We start from the raw sequence: 19,386 nt of genomic DNA, 5'->3' as shown, positions 1-19,386 counted from the left end.
CCGGTCCCGGTCCGGTACGGGCGTAACACCGAGGGTTGCGATCCCGTTGCCGGTCCCGGTCCGGTACGGGCGCGACACTGAGGGTTGCGATCCGTTGCCGGACACGAAAAAAAGACAAAAAGGAAAAAAATAAAAAATAAAAATAAATAAATAAATAAATAAATGACTGAAGACACCACCAACCTCTGGCAGTTGAAGAGAGGTCCTCATAATATCTGTATTAGTTATCCATTTCTGTGTAACAAATTACCTCAAAATGTAATGGCTTAAAACAATAACGATTATCTCACAGTCTCCGTGGGTCAGGAATTTGGGAGTAGTTTAGCCAGTGGTTCTGGCTTAGGCTCTTTCATGAGATTGCAGGCTGGATGCTGTAGGGGCTGCTGGAGGATCTGCTTCCATGGTAGCTCCTCACGTGGTTGGCAGGTTGATGCTGGTGTTGGCTTGAGGCCTTACTTCCCTGTCTCTAGACCTCTCCATAGGCCAAATGTCTTCACAACACGGCAGCTCACTTCCCTTGGAGGAAGGGATCCATGAGAAAAGCAGCTGGAAGCTGTAATGGCTTTTATGACCTAGCCTTGGAAGGTCATTTATGGTCATTTCTGCCATATCCTACTGGTTACACAGGTCAACCCTATCCAGTGTGGGAAGGGACAACACAGGGTCATGAATCTAATGAGGTCAGGATCATTGGGGCCATCTTGGAGGCTATCACACTATTTAAGGCAAAGGATTGGTGAAAATAGCTTTGACTGCCTTCATTTCCCTCACAGATCATCTAGAATGTGTTTAGTTTACATAAGATTTACCATTTTAACCATTTTTAAGTGTACAGCTTTGTAGCATTAAATACATTTACATTGTTGTGCAACTATCACCACCACCCATCACCAGAACTTTTTCATCTGCCCCAACTGAAACTCTGTACCCATTAAACATTAGCCTCATCTACTCCTCTTTTTAATCCTCTGTCCTGGAGATGCTTACCTCTCTAAGTCCTTAGACTGCCCAAGGGTTTTGCCTTCCCTAGTGGTGCTTCAATTTCTGGGTCTTTCCTTCCCTTAATTGCTAACTCTACTCTCATCTCCCCTACTCACTCCCTCAACCCATCAAAGTATATCATCCTGGGTGTCATTCTTTCAGGTCCTTCCTCTATTCTGGGTGATATTGGAGGCAGGCAGCTTCTGTGACAGACTAATTAGCTAGCTAATAAATAATGCCTCTCAGGTAACCTCATACCTTAAGCAAGCTGAAAAAAAAATGTGTCTTTCCAAGGAGGCCCTTAGAGAGTGTCTAGATTTATAATTCATATGTGGGTGGCATTTTTAGGTGGGGGTCTCTTATCATCTTTCAACTCCCTAAGTACGTGGCTGACTATTTTGCCCACTCCTGAGGCTAGCCATTGAGACCAGAGAAGGAGATGGTGTGTTTAATGAAATAAGAACGGAGCTAGGCAATAATTTGCCATTTGAGTTTAATTTCCTAGTGCCTTATGGCTTCCATTTGAAAAATAGGAAAAATAAACATAAAAGAAGTCAGCTGATTTCTGGAAACTTAGCTGTAATGATGTACCCTAAAATGCAACTAAAAAAATGGGTGAAAACTGACAATGCAATAGCTGTTTATTTATTTTTATATATTTTTATTTTTTATTTATTATTATTTTTTTCCTTTTTGTCTTTTTTTTTTTTCGTGACCAGCAACGGATTGCAACCCTCAGTGTCGTGCCCATACCAGACCGGGACCGGCTACGGGATCGCAACCCTCGGTGTTGCTCCCGCACCTCGCTCAGCCAGTGAGCGGCCGGTCTGTATGTGGGATCCGAACCCTCGGCGGGAGCGCCACCACGCTTCCCAAGCGGCGCACTGTAGCAGTGCGCCACCGGGCCAGCCCCACAATAGCTGTTTATTCTCAAAGTTTTTTTTAGAAAAGAATTTGTGGAATTATCATTATATTCCTATGAAATATAACCATTATTTATCCCTATTTTATAACGAAGTTTAGATATAAGAAGGTTGTCAGACTACAGCAGGGAAGCAACCCTCAGTGTCGCGCCCGTACCGGACCGGGACCGGCCACGGGATAGCAACCCTTGGTGTTGCTCCTGCACCTCGCTCAGCCAGTGAGCGGCCGGTCTGTATGTGGGATCCGAACCCTCGGCGGGAGCGCCACCACGCTTCCCAAGCGGCGCACTGTAGCAGTGCGCCACCGGGCCAGCCCCACAATAGCTGTTTATTCTCAAAGTTTTTTTTAGAAAAGAATTTGTGGAATTATCATTATATTCCTATGAAATATAACCATTATTTATCCCTATTTTATAACGAAGTTTAGATATAAGAAGGTTGTCAGACTACAGCAGGGAAAAGTGTTGGAGATAGAGGAGGAAGAGTTGTTGAAAGAGGAGAGAAGGTGTAGGTTCTGACATTGTTCCCCTACAGCAATTTCCTCTGCTTCCCAGAGATGTAAAAAGCAGTCTGCTAAGGTCTGAGGTAAAGGCTGAAAGGTGAGAGCCAAGTGTTCTCTGCCTTTGGTCTCTAGCCAGGTGCTGAGTCTGCTGTCTTCCAAGCCCCTCTAGATGCTCTCTGTTTATGAAGTGGTTAGGTACATTGATTTTGGAATCAGACCCGCCCACCCTTCCACTTGGTAGATGTGTGACCTGCAGAAATTAAACATCCTGAGCCTCAGTTTGCTTATCTATCAAATGAGGATAATTATAATACCTACCATGTTAGAAGTAATTGTGCTGATCAGTAATTGAGCTAGTGCATGTAAAGTAAGAAGTTCAATGTTGATCCCATTATATATGCTTTTCATTATCCTCTGTGGACTTCAAGGGGAATGAGATACTAGGATTATCTTCCTTAAATAAAAAAGTTTCTTCTGCTTTCAAAATAAAGTACAACCTGCTCAGCTTTGATGTATAAGACCCTTCACAATGGAACCTCAACTCACTTTCCAGTTCACCTTCATCTTCTGGCCCACCTCCCCACCTCCATGAGGTGAATGTGCTTCACCTTCTCTTCCATTTAAGACCCAACTTAAATATTTCCTTGCTGAAATATTCTTCCAGTGCTCTTCTGCACCATGTGGAACCTAGAGGTTTCAAACTATTTGACTGTGACCAGGTTAACAATAAATTTCATCTCGTAATCTAGTACACACATACATGCACATAAGTTTTACAAAAATTATTTTGCTATGTGTGATACACTCTCTTATTTTCTATTCCATATTTTCACTTTTAAAAATGCTAATTGCAACCCATTAAATTTATTTCATGCTCCTCTAAAGGAGGGGATACCCTGCAGCTTGGAGAAAAACAATGCCCCAAACCATGTCCTGACCAGGATGTCAGCCTAGACCTAGGGCGTTTGTTTCCATGATCACTTCTGATTCTGCATTTCTGCTGCTGTGGGTCTCTAGGTCTGTGTGATTTCACCTCCTGCCATGGTTCCCTTCCCTCTTCTCCAAGTGACCCTGATGGAGAGAACAGTCACTTGTCCTTAATTTCAACTAGAGGCCCTAGTATATGTATGGGTGTAGCAGATTTACTTAGTGCTTGTGGGCAGGATTATATGATAGCTCTGAATAGCCAATTACTTAAGTTTAATATTGGCACTTCTCCATTCTCAAAGAGATGCTTGACCATTTCTGCCCATTCAGGCTCCCGCTGCCTTCAATTGCCTTGTCTTCTTTCCATCTCCATCTCTCACAGTCCCCCAACAATTCTGAACAAATTCCTTCCATTTTATTATGAAGAATAAATCAATTATTTCTAGCCCCTAAACCAAAACTCAGCTCTGGACCTTACTTTGCACATCCAAAGGCTCATTAATGTGTTCAGTAATAATGGGCCTCTGTTCCAGGTCTCACCCATGCCCTTCCTACCACCAGGCACTGCAAACATCAGGGGAAAGAACAGATTTATTTCCTCATTATATGAATCATGGCATTCCTCTGGCAGAAGCAGCCAGAGTCAGGGTTTATTTTGTTTTATACTTTTTAATCAAAGTATAACATACCCACAGGAAAGTACACAAATCAACAGTACATAGTATGATGAATTTTCACAGGGTGAATATGTCCACGTGACTATGAGAGACAGAAGATTACCAGCTCCATAGCTTCCTCATCCCCAAGGGTAACCATTATCCTGACTTCTAACACTGTAGATTAGTCTTGGCTGTTTTTGAATTTTATATAAATGGAATCAGGGCCGGCCCGGTGGCGCACTGCTACAGTGCGCCACTTGGGAAGCACGGTGGCACTCCCGCTGAGGGTTCAGATCCCACATACAGACCGGCCGCTCACTGGCTGAGCGAAGTGCGGGAGCAACACCGAGGGTTGTGATCCCGTGGCCGGTCCCGGTCTGGTACGGGCGCGACACTGAGGGTTGCGATCCGTTGCCGGTCACGAAAAAAGACAAAAAGGAAAAAAAAAAATGGAATCGTACAGTAAGAATGTTTTTTGTCTGCTTCTTTCACTCAACATTATGTGTGTGAGATTCATCCATAGTATTGTATGTAGTTGTGATTCGTTGTCATCGCTGTAAAGTCTTCTGTGTGAACACACCACAACTGATTTTTCCATTCTGTTGTTGACAGATATTTGAGTAATATCTAGTTTCTCAATACTCTGAATAGGGCTGCTATGAACATATAGGCACATTTCTGCCGGGTATATACCTAAGAGTGGAATTTGGATTACAGGAAAAGATTATAGGTAAGCATATGTTTAGTTTTAATAGATATGCCAGTTTTCCAATATCCTTGCATCCAATACAGATTTTTAAAAGCAATGGTTTTCTTTATCAAACACAGACAAAACAGTTTTTATTACAGCATTTACCTTGTGAATTTAGAGAACGTGTTCATATGTCTGTCTGCCCCACTAAACTGTGAGCTCTTTGAGGACAGAGCCCCTGTCTTTGGACTTGGTATTGAATGTATATCCCACAGTGGATGCTCAATAAATATTTGTAGTATGAATGAACAAACAGACTTATAACAGTTCCACAATTTTCCCTAAGGTATAAGCTCAGGTATATGTGGGTTCTTAGAGCCTTCAGTTTTGCTATAGTAAATGCTATTTTCTTATATATAAAATCATCCCCCCAAAATCTAAAACACATTTGTATGATTTCACAACATCTTTATATCCAAACAAACCAACTTTTCAAACTGAAAGCCTCATTCTTAAGTTTCCTGGCTCTGGTCCACAATACCTCTCCTGGATCAGACCTGGCTTAGGGATTTCCATCCTCATTTGATGATAGTATGTGTGATGGATGAAACTCAACATGCCTTGAGACAGGACAATAAAATGCAGACTGCAATAAGAAATGAGGAGACTTGGGCCGGCCCGGTGGCGCACTGGAGAGTGCGCCACTTGGGAGCGCGGCGGCGCTCCCGCCAAGGGTTCGGATCCCATGTGGAGACCGGTTCCCACTCACTGGCTGAGTGTGGTGTGGGCGCAACACCGAGGGTTGCGATCCTGTTGCCGGTCCCCGGTACGGGCGCAACACCGAGGGTTGCGATCCCGTTACCAGTCAGTAAAAAAAGACAAAAGAAAAAAAAAAAAAAAGAAATGAGGAGACTAATGAAATAAAGTGTACATAAGAAGATGCAGTGAAGAACATGCCATGGGGTGGGCGATGTAAAATGAGATACGGGATAGGTGAGATGCATTGAAGACATAATGGGTATTTTGAGAAAAGAACATTTTTATCAAAGGTTTTAGATACTTCTTGGTCTTAACTGAAACCTGGCTATTCCCTGAAGCCTTCATAAGTAGTCACTTTTCATTCTTCTGATATTCATGCCTCTCAGGGTCCAAAGGCTAGGTCAGTTTCTCCTTGATTTTCACTTCCCTTCCAGTCCACTCCTTTTCTAACCTCATTAAAAATTCCTACTTCCGGGCCAGCCTGTGGCTCACTCGGGAGAGTGTGGTGCTGATAACACCAAGGCCACGGGTTCGAATCCTATATAGGTATGGCTGGCTCGCTCACTGGCTGAGCGTGGCACTGACGACACCAAGCCAAGGGTTAAGATCCCCTTACTGGTCATCTTAAAAAAAAAAAAAATCCCTACATCCATGAGGCTTAAGGCATTTGGTGGACCACATTCTGTCCCTTTTTATTGCTATGAACTATAAACTTTTTTTCACCTTTTCTTCTTCATTGAAGACTTCGGCAACTGTCTTTCAGAATTTCTTGCCCTCTAACACTGGCCATCACAGAGGACTTCACATCTCATATGAAACTACTCAACCAACACACTGAACCTTCCTCTTCAATGACCTTCCCTTCCATTCTCTTTCATCCATTCATTCTATGAGCACAGAATGACCAAATTATGATAATTCACTTAAAACTGTTCTATCTCTGAGACATTAAATTCAGCTATAACACTCTCAGGCCACAACCTCCTATATTTCCATCTGACTTAGTCAAAGACTCCTAATCACTAGTTCTTTTACTTCCTTGGGACTTCCAGTCCACTGATCCCACTACTTTCTACCTATTTCTCAGCCTTGTTCTGTCTAGCCTTCCCTTCCCACCTAGTTTAGATTCCATCTTCCATCCTTGCAAACGCTCTCATCCCAAGCTGAAACTGTCATGGCCCACAATATCACAAGTCAATTTAGACAGACATTTAGTGATGGATATAGGTAATAAGTGTAATAGTGAAATGAAGAGTGTAATAAGAGATGGAGTCTTTAATTAAAGAAAGACTACCTAATGAGATGGGGGAAAAATCATACAATTTGTCAGATAGATACATTACAAGTTCAAACTGACAAACTTCAACAAAAAATGTTTGGAATTGAATGGTAAGAAAATACTATATGTCGGGCCGGCCCCGTGGCGCACTCAGGAGAGTGCGGCGCTGGGAGCGCAGCAGCGCTCCTGCTGCGGGTTCAGATCCTATATAGGGATGGCCGGTGCACTCACTGGCTGAGCAAGGTGCAGGCGGCACCAAGCCAAGGGTTGCGATCCCCTTACCGGTCACAGAAAAGACAAAAAAGAAAATACTATATGTCAAAACTTGTGGCATGCAGCAAAAGTAGGGCTTAAAGGAAATTCTCATAGACTTAAATACTTATATTAAAAAAGGAGAAAGGCTGGAAATAAATAAGTTAAGTTTCTAATTTAAGCAACCAGAAAAAAACCAGAGTAAACCTCAAGATAGTAAACATAAGAGTACAAATCAATGAAATAGAAAACAAAAATACAACAGAAAGAATAACAAATCTAGAAGTTGATTCTTTTAAAAGAGTAACAAGATGGGGCTGGCTGGTTAGCTCAGTTAGAGCACAGTGGTATAACACCAAGGTCAAGGGTTTGGATCCCCATACCAGCCAGCCACCAAAAAATAAAAATAAACAAACATAAATAAAAGCAGTAACAAAATGGATCAAAGTTAAGCAAGACTTATCAAGAAAATAATAGAGTGACATAATTTCACTAATCAAAATAAAGATATAACCATATTAATATTTATAGCAGCTCTATTCATTGCAACGGCTAATTGTATGTGTCAACTTGACTGGGCTAAGGGATACCCAAATACCTGAAATAACATTATTTCTGGGTATATCTGTGAGGGTGTTTCTGGAAGAGATTAGCATTTGAATTGGTAGACTGCATAAAGATTGCCTTCACTAATGAGAGTAGGCATCATTCAAACCTTTGAAGGCCTGAATAGAACAAAAGGATGGAGAAAGTGTGAATTTGCCTCTGTTGATCTATTTTCTCCTGCCTTTGGACATGGGTTCTCTTGGTTCTTGGGCCTTCATACTCAGCCTAGGACTGACTTACATCATCAGCCCCCACACTCTCCTGGTTCAAACTCAGACTGAATTACACTACCAGATTTTCTGGTTCTCCAGCTTGCAGACAGCAGATCATGGGACTTCTCAACGTCCATCATCATGTGAGCCAATTTCTATAACTCTCTAGGACTGACTTACATCATCAGCCCCCACACTCTCCTGGTTCAAACTCAGACTGAATTACACTACCAGATTTTCTGGTTCTCCAGCTTGCAGACAGCAGATCATGGGACTTCTCAACGTCCATCATCATGTGAGCCAATTTCTATAACTCTCCTCCTGTATAATATATATATATATATTCCCCCTACCCCATTTCTCTGGAGAACTCTGACTAATACATTAATAATCACCAAAAACTGGAATCAACTGAGATGCCCTTCAACAGATGAATGGAGAAACAAACTGTGATGCAACCATACAGTAGTACATATTCAGTGATAAAAAGAAATGAGCTATCAGGTCTGGCCAGTTAGCTCAGTGGGTTAGAGGATGGTGTTGTAACATCAAGGGCAAGGGTTCGGATCACCATACTGGCCAGCCACCAAACAAGAACAACAACAACAACAAAATGAGTATCAAACCATGGAAAGACATGGATTAACCCAAGTTCATAGTGCTAAGTAAAAGAAGCAAGTCTGAAAAGGCTATATAATGTATATTTCCAATTATATGACATTCTGGAGAAGGCAAAACTACTGAGACAGTAAAAATCTCAGTGGTTGCCAGGGGCTTAAGAGGAGGGGAGGGAGGGTTGAACAGGTGCACCTTAGGGGATTTTTTAGTCCAGTGGACTATTCTATTAAATTTCACTCTTGAAGGGCTGGCCCGTGGCTCACTCGGGAGAGTGTGGTGCTGATAACACCAAGGCCGCGGGTTCAGATCCATATATAGGGATGGCCGGTTGGCTCACTGGGTGAGCGTGGTGCTGACAACACCAAGTCAAGGGTTAAGATCCCCTTGCCGGTCATCTTTAAAAATAAATAAATAAATAAATAAATAAATAAATAAATTTCACTCTTGAATTTCACTATTAAATTTCACTCTTTGTGCTGTAAAGTTCTATAGGTTTTGATAAATGCACAGTGTCATGTATGCAATTGTACATGCATAGTGAAATTTAATAAAATAGTACAAATGTAGTGTCACGTATGCTAAATTTAATGTATGCCAACTAAAAAATCATTTAGGGAGTCTTAGAAACCCCAGGATGGAATGCAGAATGTAAAATGATCTAACTGAAACAACCTCACTGAAGGGGATTAGGGGGAAAGATGCTGACCTAAATACCCTTGGAAAGAAGTGGTCTATAAAACTAAAGGCCAAATAAAAGGTACATAAGCACTGTATTCTAATTGATATGCATATATGTATACTGTTATACATATACACTGAAATTGAAAAGCTAAGCATATAGATGGCAGATGATGGGAGCCAGGTTTCTCACTGTTGGGGTAGAAATTTACAGAGGAGGCTAGAATGATCCATGTGGTAATGGATTAGAGTTAGAAATCTCACTATGAATTTATATTTAGCTTAATAAAGATACAGGTGGTTACGTATAGAAACACATGTTCACATGCACACATACACACATACACACACGGGTTAGTATATATACATACATTTGAAGATACTTCAAAAAGTTCATGGGAAAATAGAATTAAAAAATAATATGGGCTGGCCAGTTAGCTCAGTTGGTTAGAGCATGGTGCTGATAGCACCAAGGTCCAGAGTTTGATCCTTGTACTAGACAGATGAAAAAAAGAAAAAAGAAAAAAATTTTTAAAAAAGATAATATGAATCTTTCCATAAACTTTTTGAAGTACTCTCATATATTTCATTTTTTTTTTTTTTTAAAGATGACCGGTAAGGGGATCTTAACCCTTGAGTTGGTGTTGTCAGCACCACGCTCACCCAGTGAGCCAACCGGCCATCCCTATATGGGATCCGAACCCATGGCCTTGGTGTTATGAGCACCGCACTCTCCCGAGTGAGCCACAGGCCGGCCCTCAGATATTTCTTTGCTCTGTCAGCTGAGAGGGCCTAATAGCAACACCCCAGAAGTAATGAGCATGGCTAGTACCCAGATCATGGTTTCTAATACCATCCTTGGGCTGCCATTTAGCTCAGTTGGTTACAGCAGGGTGTTATAACACCAAGGTCAAGGGTTTGAACCTCTGCACTGGCCAGCTGCAAAAACCAAACAAAACAAAACAATACTATTCTCCAATAAAAGGAACCAAGGCACGTTGCAGAAATGACTAATGATAATATTGGGGGAGGAAATAAACAAGATGAGCCTAGTGCATCATACAGTACCAGAAAGTAGGGAAGCGCTAAAAACCAAAACCAAAAATATCAGCATACAAAGAAGGAGGTATGTCAAAGTGACACAGGAGCCAACTGAAAGAACTCCTGATGACCAAAGTTAGAACAATTTGAGCAACAAAATAAAGTAGTATTGGATTATATACCAAAGCATAAAATAAACACCTACAGGCCCATATTGATATAAATAAATTATTAAATAAATAAATAAATAAATGCTGAAGAAGAGACAAATCTCTCATGCAGAAGAATTCCAAAGAATTATGTAGATTTTTTGTTCACAAGGAAGTAGAGCACAACTCTCTCACCTTAAGTGTAGACTGCACTCAGTGACTTCCTTGGTGATAGTATAGAAAGACAGGAAAAAAGAGTAGCTTTACAGAGGAGAAAGCTGATAAACACTACCTCAGCTGGTGATCAAGGTTAACATTAACAGTGATAAGTCATGTTCACAGTATGTACCCTGGATATGATGTGATGAAAATGGTACTTTACCTCTGTGCTCTTCCTCTCCCAAAATCTATATTCCAGACTAATCTTGAGAAAAACATCTGACAAATCCCGATTTAGGGACTTCTACAAAATACCTGACCTGTACTCCTAAAAACTATCAAGGTAATCAAAAACAAGGAGAGACTGAGAAATTGTTACAACCAAGAGAAGCCTAAGGAGACATGACGATTAAATGTAATGTGGTATCCTGGGATTAGATCCTGGAACAGAAAAGGGACATTTGGTTAAAAACAAAACAAAGCAAAACCTAAGGAAATCTTAATAAACTATGTACTTACATTAATAATAAGGTGTAAATATTGGTTCATTAACTACAGCACATATATCATATCAAATGTCAGATGTTAATAATAGAAGAAGCTGGGTGTGGAGTATATGGAAACTATGTATTATCATTGTGATTCTTCTGTAAGTCTGAAACTCCACTTAAAAACACTAAGTTTATTTTAAAAAATCAAAGGCAAAAAAGGAGTCATAATTATAGGTAAATCAGAAATTTATTATTTTTTATTTTTATTTTTATTTTTTTTCCTTGTCCCATTCCTACTTGCTCTTTTGATAGATTAAAGTGTTAAGGGTATTACATTTCCTGGAAAACATATTTTTGTTTTATCAGGAGCCTTCATTGTCTTAATCCAAAGAAGTTACAAGTGCAAGGATTTCAGGCAGGATGGCAGGTGAAGGAGCTAAATTTTTTTTTTTTTCCTTTTTGTCTTTTTTCGTGTCCGGCAACGGATCGCAACCCTCGGTGTTGTGCCCGTACCGGACCGGGACCGGCAACGGGATCGCAACCCTCGGTGTTGCACCCGCACCTCGCTCAGCCAGTGAGCGGGAACCGGTCTGTATGTGGGATCCGAACCCTCAGTGGGAGCGCTGCCGCGCTCCCAAGCGGCGCACTGTAGCAGTGCGCCACCGGGCCGGCCCTAAATCAGAAATTTAAAAGATAGAAATCCATCAGCTGTAATACCAAGAAATTTAAAAACTGAGACAAAGGAGACATGCTGTTAGAAAAATGTAATTTACCATACTGATTCAAGAATTAAGAGAAAATTGAAATAGCCCATAACTATATTATAAGTTGAAGCAATAATTAAACTTCTTTCCATAAAGAAAAAAACTAATTTGACATAGATTTTTGGTCAATTTTCACCATCCAACAAGCTTCATAGTAATAATTGTTACAGGCAAGATCAACTGGTGGATGCTAAAATTAGTGGGCAAAATTTTGAGGAGAAGGAGGATGTTAGTATAGTATCAAAGTATCTTATCCACAGTATTTATCAATTACAAAAGGAAAAATAGTAACTTTACAGTAGAAAACCTGGAAGACACCACCTTATCAAGAGATCAGATGGAAAGACATCCTTCTAGTCCATCCTAAAAGACTTGATATTGTTAACATGACAATACCACACAAACAGATCTACAGATTCAGGGCAATTCCTATCAAAATCCCAGCTGGCTTCTTTGCAGAAATTGGCAAGCTCATCCTAAAATTCATATGGAAATTCAAGGAACACAGAATAGCTAGAACAATCTTGAAAAAGTAGAAAAAGCTGAAGAACTTCCCAATTTCAAAACTTTCTACAAAGTTATAGTAATCAAGACAATGTGGTACTGGCATAAATATAGGTATATAGATCACTGAGTATCCATGTGAAGAAGAATGAATTTGAACCTCACCTCATACTGTATACCAAAATTAACTCAGAATGCATCAAAGACCTACATGTAAGATATAAAACTATAAAAGTTTTTGAAAAATATATAGAAGTAAATCTTCATGACTTTAGGCAAAACCTTTTTACATATGACACCAAAAACAAACAAGAAAAAATATAGTGGACTTTATCAAGTTTAAAAACTGTTGTGCTTTAATGGATATCATCAAGAAGGTGAAAATTCAACGCACAGAATGGGAGAAAATTTGCAAATCAGAAATCTGATAAAGGACTTCTACTTAGACATTCCTTCGTAGAAGATTGCAATGGCCAATAAACACTGGAAAAGATGCTCAACATCATTAGTCATCAGGGAAATGCAAATCAAAAGTACGAGATACCATTTTAAACCCGTTAGGATGGTTATATTAAAAAAGGTAATAAATGTTGGCAAGGATGTGGAGAAATTGGAAACCTCATATGCTGGTGGGTGCGATGTAAGTAATGCAGTTGCTTAGGAAAACATTTTGGCAGTTCTTCAAAAGGTTAACTATAGAGTTACCACATGACCCAGTAACTCCATTCCACTCAAAAGGAATAAAACCTATGTCCTCACAAAAACTTTGTAGTAATGTCTTCACAAAAACTAATGTTCGTAACAGCATGTTTAACAGCCCCAAAGTGGAAACAATCCAAATGTCCATCAAATAATAAATGGATAAACAAAATGTGTTATGTCTGTATGGTAGAGTATTATTCAGCCATAAAAAGGAATGAAGTATTGAAACATTTTACCATGTGGATTAACCTTGAAAACATCATGGTGAAGGAAGCAAGTCACAAAAGGCCACATATTGTATGATTCCATTTACATGAAATGTCCAGAATAGGCAAATCCATATAGGTGGAAAGCAGATTAGTGGTTGCCAGGGGCTGTGGCAGGGGTATGAGAGCAACCACTAATGACTATGGAGTTTCTTTTTTGGGATGATTAAAATGTTCCTGAATTAGATAGTGGTGTACAACTTTATGAATATACTAAAAACCACTATATTGTATTCGTTAAAAGGCTGAATTTTACGGTATGTGAATTATATCTCGAAAACCAAGAACTTACCAGCCAGCAAACAAAACAAAGCTAAACAAGTATAACTAAAAAGTACACCCTAAGCAATAGATATTTTAGATATACAGTACTTGTCAAAAGCCTTTCTAAAAATACAAAGGAATGACTAACTCCAAATCTGGAACAGTAGTTACCTCAGGTCAGGAAGGAAGCAGGTGTAGAATAGGGAATACCACGTAGTAGATCCAACTTTTTGTCCATGTTCTTGTTCTCAGGCTAGGGGGTAGATTCATGAGAGTGAGTAGGTGAGTGTGTGAGTAGAGAGTGATCCAATTCTGAACACCTGATGTCCATTAAAACAATAAACAAAATCTTTCTTAACATTTCCTGGCAATCTGACTGTGCTTCTGTATTCAACACTTTCTCCATAAACTATTTGAAACTTTATTCTCCTCAATTCACCAGTCTTTCACTTCTATTTCACAGAGGATGTGATCTTTTTTTTTTTCTTTTCTCTCCTTTTCCTGTTACATTATAGTAGGTCTCTCTCCTGTCTAGGGGCAACCTCTTTACCCTGTCTGTGCTTGAGACCCCAGTCCCACCCTCACTCATGTTCAGTGATATCATTTCATCAGTTATGCCCCTCGTTACTGGCTCTCTTCTATCAGTTTTTAAAGTTGCTTAAATCTCTCCACTTTTAAATAAAATACTACCCGAGTCCTATCTTCCTCTTATGGTTATCATTCTAACTCTCCTCTCATCCAAGGTAAAAGCTCTTTAAAAATTAATGTACTCAGTACATCTCTTCCTGATCATCTGCTACTTTCTACTCATTCCATCTGACTCTACATACCTGTATGTGGCTTAATTCAATAGACACTTTTTGAAAGTGTTTAACTTGCTTGATCCCTGTACAGGAGTTAACACTGAGCACTCCCTTCTTTTCAAAACATTCTCCTGACTTCTGTGCCACCTTGGCTGCTTCTCAGTCTCCTTTCCAATGGCAATTCCTCTACTTGGATATTAAATGCTCCTAGTTTTCCTTAGAGCTCGGTCCTAGGCTCTCTGCTGCTCTTCCTCAGAGATTGCATTCAATCTCAAAGCTTTAATTGCTTTATTACTCATGACTCCCCAAATTTTGTTTCTAGCCCATCAGCAATCAGGGACTACCAGACAGAAATTGTTGCTAGCTCAGGGATCTATTTCACCTGTTCTAACAAAACCTTTTGTTAAATGGCGTCTTTCAACTACAATGTTTTAAGGCTGAACTCTCCTCATATTTTCCAGCCTGTTCTCAAAAAGAGCCATCACAGACCCTATTCATGGTCTAGAACTTCTTTGGTATCCTGGACCCAGTCATTCTGCCACATTGTATTTTTATTTTCCAAGTGCTCTTTCTAGTTCTCCAATTGTACTTTTAGAAAAAAAAATAGCGTCTTATTTTTGTTGAGTCAATGTAGTGACTTTTCAAGGTCTCTGAAAAAATTAAAGCTTGTTCTTTTCTGTTCCCTGTGTTGCCTCATTTTTTGCAGAGTTCCTTTTTTGCTTGGTTTTTAGTCTGTCTTCCTTGTTGGAAGCTGTTCTCAAATGTCTGGTAATCAATCCTGTACTGTTCTCTTCACATTTTAGAGTGAGGCACAAGTTGATAGGAGGCTGTATGTGTCTGAGGGAGAGGATGGCTTTTTGACTGGTTAGCCTCACTATGGGTTGATCAGGCAAGAAAACTGACTCTTTCTTTGTAGGACTTTTTCTCGGAAGCAATTCCATTTCTCCTAAGAAGAATCCTCATCTTCTTTCTAGAACATATAAGCCAGTGTTCCAGGAACAAAGTGGAGTTTGAAAGCCTATTGCTTTTGTGTGCTCCCAGGGTACCCTGACCTACCACAACACCCATCACCTACCTAATTACTATTAAATGTATGTCTTCACACTATGTTGTAAGCCCAATGAGACAGGGACACTGTCTATTCTTCTCACATAATCCGCAGCACCCAACACAACTGTAGTACATAGTAGGCACTCCAAAATGTTTGCTGAATGCATAAACAGTAAGAACCCTGGCGCTGGCTCAGGTGAATTACAGGGCAATACTAGAGCTTTCTTTAGGATATGGGAACCCTCAAGGAGTAGAACTCTTCTACCCAGAGCATTTAAGCTTTTGCCTGGAATTTGAATCAAGCCGTTTGCACTTTCCAAATCCCAGGAACAGCCTATAGATGTCATGGATTCTGTTTCTCTCAGATCTAGTCCGCTCCTCATGATGACAGAAGCATTGCAGATTAAATGAACAAAAGGCATGCCCTTGGATTATACAAAATGTTGCCTGTTCTCGGTTCCTGTGCTTGCACACATTCTATCAATTATCCAAGAAGCTCTCATTAAATTGATGATGTTGCGATCCTTATACCTTAGCAGATAGCCAGTATAAGTAGCTCATCCTCGGAGTGGAATGGGCTTTAAATTCTTTTTTAAGTTCCTTTTACATGGTGAAAACCATTCTGCTAGTTGAGAAAGGAGGAAAGAAATTGCTCTTTGGGGAAGGAGCCTTAAATGGGCACACTAACGGGCAATGAGTGAGTATGTGCCATGCTGGGAAGCACATGGAGAAGAGGCAAAGACAGAAAGGACATGAACATGAGATGTAAGAGAGAAGAGGGAGAAAGCCACCCTACAAGGCATAAAGAAGGCCTCCTTATAGGAAAGAAGGGAGGAGAGAGAGGACCTATTTACTAGTTAGGCTGTGTACAGACTAAGCTGGTATAACAGAGACCCGACTATACCATGGCTTACAGAAGATAGAACTCTATTTCTCTCTCGTGTAACAGTCCAGAAATGAGCAGTCCAGGCAGGTATTGTGGCTTTGCTCTGTGCAGTCTTTCAGATCCAGAAGCCTACTTTTTCACTCCTGCCTTCCTTTGATTTCTTGGTCATAGCTAGGGCACTGCCATGTGTGCTTTCAACCTAGTGGAAAGGTGAGGTGGGGTAGGGCTGGAAGTGCAGGGCATTTTTTTTCAATGTGACGGAAATCGCACACATCAATTTGGTCTGTACTTCCTTGGCAAAAAGTTAGCTGCATCTAGCAGCAAGGGAAACTGGGATATGAGTGGCCTAGGTAAAACTCTACAACTATGGAATAAAGAGAGACAGAACTGGGGAACAACTAGCAGTCTGTTTCACTTTTTAAGGAAATAAAAGCAGAGAAAGGAGGTCCCAAAGCTGATCTCTGTGGCAAGTAGCACACTAACCATGGTTAAGAGACATGAAGGTAAAGCCCTGCGAATCACCCTCCTTACCTTGTGTTGCCCACTTTTGCCACTAGCATCTTGACTATGGTCTGGCAGGGCCCATTCACTTCAGGTATCTGGAAAGAACCTGAAGAGCTTTCTAAACTCAGGACCTTATAAAAGTGATCAAAGTACTGGCTGACACTGAGGGAAGACACACTCTGGAATGAACACTGTATACAATATACTTACTGTACTTACTTAAACTGAACAAACTACACAAGGCCACATAGTGATATCTGACCCCAGAATTACAGCCTCCTCACTAGGGAGCTGGTAAAACCCTTACTGAAAGTGGGTAAGTGTAGTCTCAGTGTATTACTGGGTTGACTTTAACCTACTTAAGCTGGTCAGACAAGAATGACCAGTCCTGTCCTAAAGCCCTCATCACTGGTGGCAGATAGCTTTTAGTCTTTGCTTGTTAACCTTAAGATAGGCTGCATGGCACTGAAACTTTCCTGCTTTAACTTAAACCCATTAGCCTCCTTTGTCTTTTGTCTTTGGGGAACAGTGGTCTTCCGCACTGAGACAATGAGAAAGGACCTTTGAAACCTCTTTTCCAGAAAGTATCTCTTCCTACTCGGAATCCAAACTGAATCTTGGACCCTCATTTCTTTAAGACTGTAACATTATCTAATATCATACATCTCCCAAGCAACACAAGTTTAGTATATAACAAATTAAACCTCCATGCTCAAAGCTGGGTGAGGTGCAGTAGAACTTAGATGAGCTGGGATGAGCAGAGTAATGTGGATTGATAAACCAGGCATACATGCCTTCCACAATTTGTGGATGATCGTCCAGAGTACAAACATGTAAGGAATACAGTTCTCTTGTCCAGTCTGCCAGACTGTGCACCCTGTAGTTCAGAGTGAACTTAATCAGTCACCCAGAAAAGGCCAGGAAAGAGGGAAGGGCTAACGATTTGCACAATCTAAGATGCACAATTCATATGGAGTCTATATGGACTCCTAATGTTATATACGGCCAAATTACATTGTGGTACATGATCTGAAAGAGAGGTTATTTTGTTTTTTTTTTTTACTGCGAGACTCACCTGAGTTCCAGTACCATTTAAACTGATAACGTGGGAATAAAGAATGAACACCGAAAAGGCCTGCATTCTTTGTGTATCAGAAGGACAGAATATCCATCTTCCCTTTGTAGGAGGTACTTCAGGGTGCACTATTCTGCAAGGAATGGAAGAACTTCCTCAAGAGGCTAGGGAAGGTTAAAAACAAGTAAAAAACCTAGATCTTTAGATACTGAAGGAGGCTCCCTTACTCAAGTTTAGTTAGCAACATTCCATACCCAAAGAACCAACAGTTAGGGTTTGCTTCTCTGGAAGAAAAAATGACCTAATATTGCCATAGTTTGATTCAAGTTTTAAAAACAAATACTGAATATTTAATAGTATCTCTCATATCTCAATTTTTAAGTAGGCTTCCATTTCTTGGAAGAGTTGGGAAAAGGGAAAAATATATAATTCATTTATATTTGTTCACTGTACTACTACTAATTATTATTTATCAGATTCCCTTATACTTTAGGAAAAACAATTTTTAAATATAGTGAACCATATTCATAATCACTGCTCTATCTATAGAGGTTTCTAATTTCTTTTTTTTTTTTTTTTTTGTCTTTTTGTCTTTTTCCGTGTCCGGCAACGGATTGCAACCCTCAGTGTTGCGCCCGTACCGGACCGGGGACCGGCAACGGGATCGCAACCCTCGGTGTTGCTCCCGTGCCTCACTCAGCCAGTGAGCGGGAACCGGTCTGTATGTGGGATCCGAACCCTTGGGCGGGAGCGCCGCCGCGCTTCCCAAGTGGCGCACTATCCAGTGCGCCACCGGGCCGGCCCCAGAGGTTTCTAATTTCTTTCTGAAGCAAAGCAATGGTTCAAACATGGCCACTTTAAAATAAAAAAATTATATATGTATGTGTGTGTGTATATACATAAAATACATATATAATACATATATATAAATAATAACTACAGAAACTATTACTCTTAAAAAATTGTTTTTCTTCCACTAACATACTTACTTCTTTACTCAGGTGCATTTTTTGAAGAGAACCTTCTGACAAACTTCCAGCAGTTGGATTTGGCAGGAAATTGTGTGAACAGTGATGGATGGCTTGCCTTCATGGGTGTATTTGAAAATCTGAAGCAATTAGTCTTTTTTGATTTCAGTAGTAAAAGGTTTTTACCTGATGCGGCATTAGTAAGAAAACTTAGCCATGTGTTATCCAAGTTAACTGTTTTGCAAGAAGCTAGGCTTGTTGGGTGGCAACTTGATGATGATGATCTCAGTGTCATTAAAGGTGCTTTTAAACTAGTAACTGCTTAAATAAAGGGCACCCTAAGCCAGTAAGTACTCTGGGGATCCCATTATTTTAATCCTGGTGATTTAAAAATCTCACAAAAGGAAGCCAAAGAAGATGAGGAAGGGCCGGCCCGGTGGCGCACTGGAGAGTGCGCCGCTTGGGAGCGTGGCGGCGCTCCCGCCGAGGGTTCGGATCCCATGTGGAGACCAGTTCCTGCTCACTGGCTGAGCGCGGTGCGGGCGCAACACTGAGGGTTGCGATCCCGTTACCGGTCAGTAAAAAAGACAAAAAGGAAAAAAAAAAAAGAAGATGAGGAAGAGGACAGGAGTTTAATTTGATGATATGTGCAGTAGTTTTGTATCTCATCTCT

General features: G+C 40.5%; 1 protein-coding gene across 1 annotated transcript in view; it reads left to right on the top strand.

Moving 5' to 3' along the window:
* NLRC4 (NLR family, CARD domain containing 4) overlaps positions 1-19,066 on the top strand; it is a 60,553-nt gene extending 41,487 nt beyond the window's left edge. Inside the window, exon 9 of the mRNA XM_008569147.1 lies at positions 18,747-19,066. Coding sequence (XP_008567369.1) covers positions 18,747-19,039 — 293 coding nt within the window. The 3' untranslated portion in view covers positions 19,040-19,066. The remainder of the gene's footprint in view (positions 1-18,746) is intronic.
* Positions 19,067-19,386: the final 320 nt, after the last annotated feature.

This window comes from Galeopterus variegatus, unplaced genomic scaffold, assembly GCF_000696425.1.
Source record: "Galeopterus variegatus unplaced genomic scaffold, G_variegatus-3.0.2 Scaffold468, whole genome shotgun sequence".
Lineage (NCBI taxonomy): Eukaryota > Metazoa > Chordata > Mammalia > Dermoptera > Cynocephalidae > Galeopterus > Galeopterus variegatus.
The sequence above is the reverse complement of the archived record's forward strand: the minus strand, read 5'-3'. Positions and strand labels throughout refer to the sequence as shown.